Raw genomic sequence first — 13,311 nt, forward strand, 5'->3', positions numbered from 1 at the left:
GCTTCTTTTCTTTTACCCCTTAGTGGATGGGAAGTGGTCATCCTGGGTGAGCTGGGGAGCCTGCAGTGTTTCATGTGGAGGCGGGACCAGACAGAGGACACGCCTTTGTGCTAGCCCCGCCCCTCAGCATGGAGGCAGACAGTGTGAAGGCAATGATGTGCACATTGACTTCTGCAACAGTGACCCTTGCCCCAGTGAGCATAACGGTTTAATGTGTACATGATTTGTGATGTGAACTTCTTTGCCTCGTCTTATGTTGAATATTTTGACCCTCTGTCTTTTAGTCAGTGGTAACTGGGGTCCTTGGACTAGCTGGGGTAGCTGCAGTAAGACATGTAATGGAGGTCAGATGAGACGCTACAGGACTTGTGACAATCCGAGACCGGCCAATGGTGGGAGGGCTTGTGCAGGTGCCGATTCACAAATACAGAGATGCAGCACAGACATTTGTCCTGGTGAGTTGTTAAAGGCTGTGTCGGGCCAGCGAGGCCTTGCTCCATTTCCAAAAGTCTTTGAAAGAAACAGCTTTATGTTGCATCAAATGTCAAGCAGCTTTGTAGGTTAAAGATAGCTGTGTCAAAATAAAAGTATGTAGAAGGTGTCTCTATTCATATTTCAATTCAAAAGATTCTTATCTGTGAGAAGCTGTGTATTTAATATGTCGAAAGTAACACAAAAAGACGTACTTGTCCTTTCTCTGATTATGTTTTCTGTTAGAGTTCTAATACATTCTGTTTACATGTGTTTACTTTAACAGTTGATGGTAACTGGGGTCCATGGCAGCCGTGGGGAGATTGCTCTGCTTCCTGCGGAGTAGGAGAGAGGTCACGGGTCCGTTTCTGTAATAGTCCATCTCCTAGTAATGGGGGCCGGCCTTGTCCTGGAGACTCCTCTCAGTTATCCAGGTGTAACACTCAGGCCTGCCCAGGTGAGAGATTTTCAGAAAAACAAACCACATCTATGTTTGCAGCTGAGTGCAGCATCAAATAATTCAAAACCTTTTTTACCAGGTGGACCCCAGAGGGCACGAGGAAGCATCATTGGGAACATCAATGATATTGAGTTTGGCATCTCCATCCTCAATGCCACCATCATAGACAGCGAGTCAGGCAGTAGAACCATCAAAGCCACTATTAATAATATACCCAGGACATTAGGTTTGTTTTCAGTTTTATTTACTTTTAGATTTCATTTTCATCTATGTATACCTGCATCAATGCAGCAAGTAGTCCTCTTGACTAGATGTCAAATAAGATATGCACCTTTCTGCCTCTATATAAAGGTCCTGCGATGAGAAAGCTCATCTCTATCCTGAACCCTGTCTACTGGACCACTGCACAGGAAGTAGGAGAGGCGGTCAATGGCTACACTCTAACAGGGGGCATCTTCAGGAGAGAGACACAGGTGGAGTTTGCCACAGGTGAGAATAGAAGTGCCTTAGTGATTGTGCATTAAATCAGCAATGTAAGCTACTTACAGAGATACCACTGGTTGGTTTCAATCTGTTGCTTTTGGGCCCGATTAACATTTTTAAAACCGTTTGTTTTAATTAAAATGTTTTAGGTGAGATCTTGAGGATGACCCACATAGCCAGAGGACTGGACTCGGATGGAGTGTTGCTATTGGACATCGTAGTGAACGGACACATCCTGCAGCTGCCCTCACACGCTGACATCAACATCAAGGTTTAAGCATAAATGATATATTATGAGTCTTTATTTATGAGTTTAAAGGCAGGGTAGGTAATTTTTGAAAACTAGCATGATTTTGAAAGTAGCATCCTCTCCGTATTCACTCACCCCCTCCCCTCTCCGCTCTCTGAAAAGCCACGCCCCTCACTTACATGCATTAGTGCCATCGGTCCAGAAGTGGATTTCAGCTCATGCTGAGTGTGGAGTGTGGGCTCATGCATGCATGGGGTAGAGAGGCTTGATTGATTTGTAAAACATGTAAAAACAGTGCCGACATTGGTCGAAGTTTTTACGTGTCTACAACTGCAGCAGATGACAATCTTATTACAATCTTAAAAAGTGTATCAGGAGAGAATTAGCTACCCTGCGTTTAAACTAGAGCTAATTTGACGTGAAACCTGGAAAATATCAGTAAAACCCAAAATGAAGTTTTGCAAGCAAGTTTTCTACATAAACATCCATGAGAGTGTGGAAGAACTCTAGTTAATGATCCTAAACATTAAAGCTGCCTCACATGTACACTTTGTTGGACCCAGGACTACACAGAGGACTACATCCAGACAGGCCCAGGCCAGCTGTATGCTCAGTCCACTCGCATGTTCAGTGTCGACAGAGAGAGTGTGCCTTACTCCTGGAACCACACCATCTCCTACGACCTGTCCAAGGGCAAGATGCCATACCTGGTAGAGATGCTGCATGCCACAGCCATCAGTGCTCACTACCACCCCCTGGAGGAGATGCTGAAGTATAGCATACAAGCTAGCATTGCTAAGGGTGAGAACACTAGACTGTAAAAAGACTGAATACATGGACAAAAGATCTAACCTTTAGTTTTTTTGTTGGTTAGTCATCAAAACGTCACCAAACATTGAATCTTGCCTTTTTCCTTTTTTTAACATATTTTTGTTACAAATGTGATTTTTTAATAATGAAATGTTTACATGATTCCAGGAGAGCGCAGCAATCAGTGTCCTCAGGGATTCACTCTGGTGTCTGCAGGGCCATACTGTGCAGGTAGTGATTATCAACACGTGATACACATCAGAATATTCTAACTGTGTGCCTTAGACTGTTGCTTCATGCTGTGAATGTATCGTTTGTGTCTTGCAGATGAGAACGAGTGTGAGGTTGGTAACCCCTGCTCTCATGCCTGCCACAATGCCATGGGCACCTACTACTGCTCCTGCCCCCGAGGCCTCACCATCTCAGCTGACGGCAGGACCTGTCAGGGTATACAACACAAACACACACACACACACAAACGTACACAGCCGATTTCAATCAGTGCTATCAGCTGTACTATATTTACACAAACTTTTTGATTTGTGTCTTTCTTGTAGACATTGACGAGTGTTCATTAGGTGGGAGCGTGTGCAGTGATAGACAGGAGTGCGAGAACACGATTGGCTCTTACCGGTGTGTAATGCGCTGTGGGCGGGGCTTCAGGAGAACAGCTGATGGTCTCAGCTGCACAGGTACATTGACGATTTTTACTCATCAATTTTGTGGGGAATTTTGCTGACACAGCACTCTGTTGTGCAGATATCAATGAGTGTCAGGAGTCCAATCTGTGCAATCAACATTGTCTGAACACGATTGGAAGCTACAGATGTGCCTGCGAGCCGGGCTTCCAACTCAGGAACCGACGCTGTATAGGTGAGACAGCTACATCTCAACCTTTTCACGCTGTACTTGTATTGTTTATGATGGGGTTTTTTTTCTTCAAATGTTTCTTTTTTTATTATCTGAGTGCTTTAAAATGTTTACGGTCTTATCTAAAGATAATATGCTCAAAGAAACGTGTTCCTGCACTCTTCTATTCCCCACAGATATAAATGAGTGCAGACAGAGAGTGTGTCGATCAGATCAGCAGTGCAAAAACACACGGGGCGGTTACACCTGTATTGACCTGTGCCCCAGTGGTATGACCAAAGGCGCTAACGGGACATGTGTAGGTGAGGATTCACAAAGAATTTCTTGCGGAGCCAGAGTGCATTTGCTGAATGATACAAATTTGAACAAAGATTTACTTACATTTGCCAAAGTACACGAATCAAATAAGATGTTTGGTTTGAATAATATTTTACTTTTGTGTCCACTGTGGCTTGTAGACATCGATGAGTGCAGAGATGGAACTCATCAGTGCAGATACAATCAAATCTGTGAGAACACCAGAGGCAGCTACCACTGCACGTGTCCACGGGGTTACAGATCTCAAGGAGTGGGGCGACCCTGTGTGGGTATGTACACCTTCAGAGGCAAAAGCTTTATTAAGGCAATGTTATGATGTTCAACATGCTTCATTTACACTTCTAAGGCAGCTGATATCTCCATTTTCTAGCTTTTCTGCTTAACATTCAGTATGTAAAGCCGTTCAAATATTATTGCAGTGCTCTTCCCTCACACTTCTCATCAGCTTGCTTGCTTCTGCCAGCACACTTCCCTCTTTGTCTGAATGACTTGCTTCTGTTTAAAGTCTCAAATAACTCTGCTGATTTATCTAACATAGTTTGGACATGTACTGCGAGTGCTTGCTTACATCTCTAATAAATCATGCTGACTAACTCTTAACATGAAAAGCAAAGGTTTAAAGCATGCCATCAGGTCTCAATGAGCTGATGCTTACAGGAGCTAGGAGACAGAGAAAGGGAACATACATGGTCTCTTCTTTGACACAAAGAGACCAGCACCAACATGTCTCAGATCTGTCTGTCACTTCCTTTCACTCTTTTCCATTTCTGACTTTTAAAAGTGTTTACTTTATGTTTGGATCTGGCTATTTCCTGGAGTCGCTTTGTATTGGCCAACACTCACCTTGACATCATTAACATTGGAAGCTGATGTCTGTTTCAGTAAATTATTTATCAAGCAATACAGCAGATTTAGTAGCTGATATTAAATTTGAATTTTTTTAAAAAGGTTAATTTGATCTCGAAATTCAAAGGTTTGATTGTCAAACCTCTACCATTATTTGATATGAGATTCTTTCTCATACAAATCATGTATTTATAATCTCAATACATTTCTGTCTTAGGCACATGAAAATGTATTGTTGAACACTGGGGGTCATTGACATATACCCTTTTTTCCCCCTCATCCTCATCTCCCTCCTTTGTTTTCATGGCCCGCACCATCTCGTTTATTTTTCATCCATCATCTTCTTCTTTTACCTTTGTTTTTTCTTATGCACCTCTTTCTTCTTCTGTCTTTCTTTTCTATCACTCTGTCCTCTTGTTTTTTTTTCTTGGTGCTGGTCTTTCTTTGTGTTGAGGGCAGATATAAATGAGTGTGAGCGGCTTCCCCAGCCCTGTGCCCACCAGTGCATCAACACGCCGGGTAGCTTCAAGTGCAGCTGCCCGCCAGGGCGCCACCTGCTGGGCGATGGCAAGTCATGTGCTGGTCTGGAGCGTCTGGAGCGGCCCAACTATGAGAGTTATTCATATGGCTACAGGACGTCACAGTCCTCTGCTGACAGCAGCTCCTACCAGCGACTGTACCACAACCTGGCCTCTCAAAGTTACCACTCGTACGCAGCCAACACACGGGGGCGCTACAGGGGCCGGAGCCGTAGAGAAGCCGCACATGCCTCACCACAGGGTTTCCTGGCTTGTCAGCAGGGGTTTGAGTCCAAGGGGGGCTCCTGCGTAGGTAACTATGGAGGACAGGCAGGGATAAGATGAGGGATTTTCTAAACCTAACAGTGTGCGCTTTAATGTCTCAGCATATCATTTGTGCTCTCTGAATTTCTTATTACTCTGTTGCTTTTTGTGTTTTTTTTGTTTGTGTGTCACCAACAGACATCAACGAGTGTGAGGTGAGGGACGCCTGTCAGCACGAGTGTATGAACACACCAGGGAGCCACAGGTGTCTCTGTCCTGCTGGGTACCGCCTCATGACCAACGGCAAAACGTGTCAAGGTGAGAGCCTCCTGCTGTTCTCTGTTTCCCTCATCCGTCATCATTCCATCCGGAGTTTGTACTAGGTTGTCCTGAAATGATCAATGAGCGGTCTTCCTGATCCACAGATATAGACGAGTGTCTGGAACAGAACATCCAGTGCGGAGCTAACCGGATGTGCTTCAACATGAGAGGAAGTTACCAGTGTATAGACACACCCTGTCCACCAAACTACCAGAGGGACGCAGCCACAGGGTAAAGCTCTGCAGAAAAAAGATCAACCCAGTCAAGATAGAAACAAACACACATTTCTACACAGACCGAAGACATCGTGATTGTCTTGTCTTGTGTTTTGCTTTTGTTTGAAATGTTTTACACTAATCATGTTTATTGGGACAAAATGTATGACAGTCCACCACCAGGTCTGTGGTCTAAACCAACTTTGTATAAAACATGAACATAGTCGCTTTGACGTCTTATTTATTGAAAAAATATTAATTTGAATTGCCCCCCAGGGACAAACTTTGTTTTTTTAACTGAATTAAACATCACCTATTGGTTTATCTCTATCTATCTGTGATTGAGCAAGTAACAGACAAAGGGGGGGGGGGGGGGGGGTTTAACCTCCTGGCAAAGAGTTTATGAACAGTTCTTAGGCATAATAAAAATCTAAACCGATGAGTTATAACACCCCCTCCACACACACACACACACACGTCTGTTCGATTTTATATAACGTATGACTCCTTACCTAAAATCTGTTGTCTCTGTTGTAGGTTTTGCCTGAAGAACTGTCCTCCAAACGACCTTGAGTGTGCGCTGAGCCCATACGCGCTGGAGTACAAGCTGTTGTCTCTCCCCTTTGGCATCGCAGCCAACCAGGACCTGATCAGACTGGTGGCCTACACGCAGGATGGAGTCATGCACCCGAGAACCACCTTCCTAGCTGTAGACGAGGACGTCACATTACCTTTTGCGCTGCGAGACGAGAACCTGAAGGGAGTGCTGTTCACCACGCAGGCGCTCAGAGAGCCTCAGACGTACCGCATGAAGGTGCGAGCCCTCTCCTACAGCGAAGACGGAGGCATAGAGTACCAGACAACCTTCATTGTCTACATCGCAGTCTCTGCCTACCCCTACTGAGAGCACTTTAAGAGACAGAAGGTGCGCTGAGGAGTTGTGACCTTCACATACTAGGATAAAAAGAGAGTGTGTGTCGTTTTATGGAGCTGCCACACCCGTAAAGAAACTGAGAAAAAGAGACTTTGTGTTCAAGTGAGAGAAGACAGAGAGTGAAAACAGCCCCGAAGACATAAGGAAAACGATTCAAACAATCCAGACCACTGAAGGTTAACTGGATGTTGGATAAAACTGGCTATTTATTGGCTTCAATCCTGGAATCCTTACCTCAGGCTGTTATAGGATGAGATTTTCCACTCCCAAAGATGTATTTATAAGATCATGTTTCCTCCTCCTCAGAGCTGAGCGTCCACCTGTGGCTAAGATCGGCATCAACCCTCATCACGAAACCTTAGCTAGCCTGTTATTTACATCTAGCCTACCTATTATTAACTTATTGGGAAACGCTTGGATGAGAAGGAAGCAGTTTCCCACCTTTGTTTAGCTTTTGCGTCGAGTTGTGGTGCTTATTCTGACGATAGAAAACTTGACCGTCACATATTAAACATCCTCAGGTAGCAACCTTTCATATTCAGTGTATCCTGGCTTTACACTGATTACATCATCAATGTGCCGTACTGCTCCATCCAATAGTTCACACCAAGATGTATTTTATTTTTATGACTTGTAAATATGTTTGTTTTTTTCTTATAAAGTATTGTCATACTGTAACTATGGTAACCATTTTGTAATAAAAGTGTAATAAATGAATACAGACTGAAGTTAAAGTTAATAACGAATACCTGCAAGAACCAGCCAGTTGATCCTCGAGAAGCATGTCACACACGAGGGCACGAAAGTGAAAAATACACGAGAATAACGCGTTAAAAACTCATGGTATTATGTTGTATTAGGTTTTTATTTTAAAATCTTAAATTTCAATCCATAATGTTGAATAAATCGGGCGGATAAAATGAAATGGAGAAGTTTTGCCACTTGCAGGCAACGCACTGTAAAAAATCTGAAGTAGAATTCAGTTCAGCACTTGAGATTATGAAGATGGAAAGTGATTACAAACTAAATCAATGAAACTTTGCATCCCTGATAAATGCAACCAAAAAAAGGGGGAAAGCAAAGTCGTCACAGAAGGTAACGCTCTTCACGGAGGCTTTAACTACACTGTGAGAGCATCAATATCAAGCCTTGGATGGCAACCTTTCAGAAGCCTTTTTAAGTCTTTAAAGGATTTTTACTTCTATCAACAAAACTCTAGATTCAAATTTAAATTAGTTAATAAAATCTGCAGGTTTTATTCCCCAAAGTGTGTTGATGACAAATATCCTCAGAGGTCATGGAAGCTTAAAGTCAGGATTTATACCTTTTATTTTAGTTGTTTGTTTTTTTAGACAAAAACATAAAAAAGGAATATGGAGTAAGGCAGGTTGTACATCAGTCTGGTGTGCTCCCTTGTCCTCTCGGACGGAAGGGCATCACTGTCCGGAGTTACATGAAGCAGAAAAAGAAAGTGAAACGTTCTCTTCAGTTTTCATGTCAAACCAGACGTTACTGCATTAGAAAAATCAATCTAATGTCTGGATGCATCATCACTGATGACTGTATTCAAACATGGACGCCCCATGTCTAAATATCCACTGATGAAACTTGTGAGACTTGCGATAGAGATTGTGTGTTTCGAAAAGAAAAAAGCAACATCCACTGAGAAAGTCCACTCTGGAAATGAACTGAAAGAAGACATGACACTAGAACTGAACTGAACTCATCACGCGCTCTGCAGAAGGAGCAAACACTTTTTACACTTTGATGATCCTTTTTGTACTTCTGATTATAACTCCATCGCCTTATCTTCAAAATTCTTCTCTTAACACAAGGGAACCTAAATTCTACAGTATGTTACATGATTTTTTATTCAACTAAATAAATCATTTGGCAACAGACGTCATCTACCTGATCAGGCAGATTTAACTTTCCACGTTTTCTTTCCTGCTCATGGTGCAAAAAAAGAAAAACAAAGAAATATAAAAGTCATTATGGGAACATCAGCATGACTTAAAATTTGCAGAACGAAACCATAAGTGGATTTCTTTTAAGGAATGAGAAAGTTTTTTTTTAACTCAAATTCAATAAGAAAAAAAAAATCACTGGATTCTTCCAGACGAGTCACAAAACATGAAAAAGGGGCATGAAAAGAAAATGCTGTCAAAAGGTGAATCATGCAAACAAGATTTTTCTTTTCTCTCTCTGTTTCCAGAGACATTAAATTCAATATTTTATATCCCGCTCAGCACACAGAGCATGCTTACCCTTTTTAAGCAGTGATTTTCATTGTTACGTAGAGATTCCCACTGACAAAAAAATAAATCATTAGTATAAAACAAAAATCAGGAGCAAAATGTTTCATCCTAGATTATTTTTCTGTTAAATTCCAAAAAAATAAAAATAAAAAAACTGACATGGTTTCTCAGGGTGATTTTTCTGCATGTGCAGAAAATAAAAGATGCTCGTTCTTAAGTACCAGCAGAGCCACACGATGGCCCGCACAGACGCAGAGAGTGCGAGTGTGAGTCAGACAGACAGTGGAGGAGAGGAACAGTGAAATGGGATCATTATGAGAGGTGGTGGAGATGCATGATGGATAATAATCCTAAAGTGGGTCAGCTTGTGGCGTGAAACTGATGGATGGATTTCACCAACCCCCTACTCACTTCTACCCTGAGTCCTGTGAATGCCCAAAGACCCTTGTGAGTAAATCCAGCACCCTCCATCTGTGAATTTGCTCTTTTATTTGTTTTTACTTGCACTGTTAAAGTGTCAGAGTAAGAGAGGATTTCCTAACACAGAGTGTGGCTTTGATTCCATCAGGAAGTCTCTACTGCAGAGAAAAAAAACAGAGTTTCTGAGAGAATCAAAGCTGCAACTCTGTGTGTGTGTGTGTGTGTGTGTGTGTGTGTGTGTGTGTGTGTGTGTGTGTGTGTGTGTGTGTGTGTGTGTGTGTCCAAGTGAAGGGAGAACACACTGCTGCGAGTCCTAGATTTGTGTAGCAGGCTGGTGTTTTTAGGTTTGGTTGGGAACTATTTGTGTGTAGAAAAAGGAGGATAAGTGACACAGGAAGTGTGTATAGGTCTGTGTGTGTGTGTGCGTGTGTGTGTGTGTGGGGGGGGGGGGGGGGGGGGCAGACACATGAAGTGAAGAGTTGTCTGTAGCACCCTGTGAGGACAATGGTTGAGTAGGCTGTGATCATGCACAGGACGAAAGAAGAAACCGCTTTATTTCACCGAATGTAACTCAGATTTGATTCTCCTTTTTTTCAGTGTTGCCTTGGATGCAGCGGGATTTTTTTTTTCTTTTTTTACATCAGGTAAAAAAAAAGACACCTTTTCCTTTCAGTCCTTATGCGGCCTGTTAGATTACATGAACAGTTCAGTGCAGAAGCAGTCCTCCTGTATCTGTCAGTGATGTGGAGTGAACCGATCCTCCGCTCCTCTTTTTAAACTGTTTTCCTGGCTGTGAGGACCCTGACGATGCTGCCCACTCCTCCAGCTGCCAGAGCCTGCAGACACAGGAAGACAAAAATCATCAGGCTATTTTTAAAGTCCTTACAATCTCAATCTCTGTAGTCTTTCTCTGGTCCACCCTGAACTCAAACATAATGCTCAACGTTCATTTTTTCCCCCATTCAGACCTGTTGATCTCTAATCGGTTTATTTTAAGTGGCACATCTAAGAGCAGACAACTTCAGAGACATAATGTTCAAACATGTTTACAGAGCCAACCAACTAATGTGCTACAAGAAGAAAAGAAATGGAGGCACTGCCTCCATACTTCACTTTGGATCATCATCTCAAATAAAAGCTTTTCCATCGAGTCAAGAAAATATTTTCCATTCAGCACCAAACGGAAATGATTTAGAAGCCATCCAGACCGTTCAGCCATTCCTTTTTTTTTTTAAGGAAAAGTTTGATCGAGCTGAACACAGTTTTGATTTACAAAACCAACTGATTGAAAAGTTTAGAAATGACAAAAAGGCCAAAATTAGAGTGAAGAAGCTGTTTTCAAGTATATGTTTATACCCCATTTAGTTCCACACAAGAAGGTTTTCAGAGTTTACAGGAAAGAGAGCTCTGGTATGGCTGACTTTAAATAAAGGATATACAGTTTATAAGTCAGGATATATGTAAGAATCAGGCTGCAGTACTGAGCATATATATATATATATATCAGGATAGAAGAATGAATCAGTCGGTGAATCTGTAAAAGATTAGTAGTTGGTCAGACACTGGCGTGTGATTGTTGACCTTTTCGTGCCACTGCAGCAGGACCGCGCTGCTGTTTTCTGACGGCCTCTCAAAGCCTTTGTAGATGTATTTCATCAGCAGGTCCACACCGTTCTTATCCAGAGACTGCACCGCTTTCTCAATGTCACTGCTCTTAAAGGCGCTGAGCACCTTCAGCACCAAACCTTCAGCTCGCTCCTGAGAAGAGACAGGGAGACATTTGAGACATGAACCTCTGGACTACTGCACACTTCTCCCGCTCCTCTTTTTCATGTAACATGGATGAGTTATTAAGCAGCGCAAACTTTAAAGATTCAAATTCTGCGCCGAGGATTTGGATTTGTTTTTCCTTCAGCACATTGATGTGTTAAATCTATGCACTGAGACAGATAATTATCATGAGCGATTACTTTACAGAACGTTTCCTCACTCAGGTTAAGAATGTGAAATTTACAAATGTGGCAAATGTTTAATCATTATATGCAAAGAAGTCCGAACCCACCTTGACGTTCTGGTTCTTTGTGTTGATTGGTGGATTCTTTAAAACGGCGTGTAAAGCCTCCATGAGGTTTCCTGTGCAGAGGGGTCAAGGATGCTACCCAGACGCACAGAGACCCAGGGTCTCTGTGTCACACTCAATAATGCACCAAACATTTTCAACAGGTTTTAAGTCAGGACTGAAGGAAGCACTGTTCTATTCCAGCCAAGGCATAAGCAAGGCATTTAGTCACCTATCAGCAGCACACGTTCATCCAAAACCTGAACGTATAGTTCAGCATTAATGCTGTCTTCATTATGTGCAGGTTACCCATCACATCACATAATTTGTAGCCACTGTCCCAATTTTTTTGTAAATGTATTGCTGCTGGCCTCAACTACAAAAATAATATTTCAAATCAAACATTGGGTTTTAATTTTGTGCAAAAAAAACAAACAAAAAAAAAAAAACAGTGACATAGTCTACATAGTGTCCTAACTTTTCAGAAATCTACTGGCTGTCCGTGAAGAGAGAAGTGATGCTCAAATTGCTCTGCTTCTTTCTGCACTGTCACAGGTGTTTAAGTACAAACCACTTACAGTATGTACCAGTCTGTCTGTGAAACTAAAACAGAAAACTATTAACAGAAGAGTGGATTTTGTACAGGCAGAACAGAGAGTAGGGATTGATTCGATGTTTATTATTTGAATATAGTTAGGTAATTAAGATTTGAAAACATTTGGACCTGTGCTTTAATCTTCCAGCAGTGGGAGGTTTATGGTGGGAGGTTCCTCTCTTTCATGAGGAAGTGGAGCACATGAATGCCTTATAAGGACTGCTGGGTTTGAAACCAAACAGCTCAGCTGAATACAGATTTCACAGCAACACACCTAAAAGCTTCTGCATGAAGACTTCTTCACTATAATGGAGACTGCAGCGAGTAAACATGAGCTCTTTGAACACAAACCCCTCTAGTACTGCATCACTAACTACACACAGGGTTTAGAGTATTCAAACGCATTTCTGTTAAATCAAATGGTAAAACACATGCATGAAAGCTTGTTTAGACTGGGGGGCAGAAATCCCTGGAATGTGACTGTCAGGCAAGTCTGAACAGTGACTGGCCTACATGCAGGACGCCCATTCATGCCGGCAGCAGAACGTACATTGTAACAGTGAATAAATGATGCAGGAAATGTCTTACATACGTACCACACACACACTCGTCGACTGCATCTGAATGTGCTAATCATGTTTTTTTTCCTGCTTTTTTTAAAGGATATTGTCTAATGAGGGAGTCCACCTCTGCCTCGTCGGGACCCAGCTGGTTTTCCCCTCCGTCATCCTCGTCCACAAATTTGTTCTCGTCGTATTCGTCCACGTCCACTCGCCTGAAACGGGCGGACATTGTGCTTTTCGACATGTCGGAAGCGGATTTAGCGTCTTGTTTCTAACCCGAAAAAGAAAAAGAGATGAAGCTCGACCCGGCCTTTTTTTCTTTGCTGCTCTGTGATAATAAGGCTAGCTGTCACAAGCAGCTTCCTGACTTCCTCCCCTTTCCTCTCTGTGAGATATTTGCTTCCGCCTTCAAGATAGCGCTCTCTGGTGGACAGAATTCGATACGACACGTGGATTTCGGCGCTTTCAGTTATTTGTCGCAAGAGGGCGGTCAAACATAAAACATGTCTGAGCTGTGAACGCAGCAAACTAATGTTTCTTATGAGTCGACTTTTTTTAAGAAAAAACAAAACAAAACAGAAAAGGACCCCGTTACATTTCCTCTGATAACTGCTGAATAATATCTTATGTAGCCCACATGTCCCCCTAAATGTAGT

General features: G+C 42.4%; 2 protein-coding genes across 3 annotated transcripts in view; one reads left to right on the plus strand and one right to left on the minus strand.

The window, feature by feature from the left end:
* Positions 1-7,477, plus strand: part of hmcn1 (hemicentin 1) — a 77,719-nt gene extending 70,242 nt beyond the window's left edge. Inside the window, exons 91-107 of one of the 2 annotated variants that reach the window (XM_079349847.1) lie at positions 24-194; positions 285-455; positions 758-928; positions 1,011-1,157; positions 1,283-1,420; positions 1,564-1,685; positions 2,228-2,465; positions 2,643-2,705; positions 2,802-2,921; positions 3,032-3,166; positions 3,234-3,347; positions 3,521-3,646; positions 3,803-3,931; positions 4,968-5,339; positions 5,489-5,608; positions 5,716-5,842; positions 6,364-7,477. In XM_079349847.1, the coding sequence (XP_079205973.1) occupies positions 24-194; positions 285-455; positions 758-928; positions 1,011-1,157; positions 1,283-1,420; positions 1,564-1,685; positions 2,228-2,465; positions 2,643-2,705; positions 2,802-2,921; positions 3,032-3,166; positions 3,234-3,347; positions 3,521-3,646; positions 3,803-3,931; positions 4,968-5,339; positions 5,489-5,608; positions 5,716-5,842; positions 6,364-6,730 (2,831 nt within the window). In that variant the 3' untranslated portion in view covers positions 6,731-7,477. The remainder of the gene's footprint in view (positions 1-23; positions 195-284; positions 456-757; positions 929-1,010; positions 1,158-1,282; positions 1,421-1,563; positions 1,686-2,227; positions 2,466-2,642; positions 2,706-2,801; positions 2,922-3,031; positions 3,167-3,233; positions 3,348-3,520; positions 3,647-3,802; positions 3,932-4,967; positions 5,340-5,488; positions 5,609-5,715; positions 5,843-6,363) is intronic. The other variant, XM_079349848.1, reaches the window with a different exon arrangement.
* A 594-nt stretch (positions 7,478-8,071) lies between these two features.
* Positions 8,072-13,059, minus strand: arpc5b (actin related protein 2/3 complex, subunit 5B). Its single transcript, XM_079349849.1, has 4 exons — positions 12,759-13,059; positions 11,501-11,572; positions 11,020-11,196; positions 8,072-10,274 (listed from the first exon to the last, which is right to left on the minus strand). Exons 1-4 carry the CDS (start codon positions 12,897-12,899, stop codon positions 10,212-10,214), a joined length of 453 nt encoding a protein of 150 aa, XP_079205975.1. The 5' UTR covers positions 12,900-13,059; the 3' UTR covers positions 8,072-10,211.
* Positions 13,060-13,311: the final 252 nt, after the last annotated feature.

This window comes from Symphodus melops (assembly GCF_947650265.1).
Source record: "Symphodus melops genome assembly, chromosome: 8".
In the NCBI taxonomy this organism is placed as follows: Eukaryota; Metazoa; Chordata; class Actinopteri; order Labriformes; family Labridae; genus Symphodus; species Symphodus melops.

Coding starts and splice junctions, on each gene's coding strand:
- arpc5b (XM_079349849.1), bottom strand. CDS start 12,899: ATGTCGAAAAGCACAATGTCCGCCCGTTTCAGGCGAGTGGACGTGGAC. Junction 11,573..12,758: donor TGGACTCCCTCATTAGACAA/TATCCTTTAAAA, acceptor CCCCTCTGCACA/GGAAACCTCATGGAGGCTTT. Junction 11,197..11,500: donor CAAAGAACCAGAACGTCAAG/GTGGGTTCGGAC, acceptor GTCTCTTCTCAG/GAGCGAGCTGAAGGTTTGGT.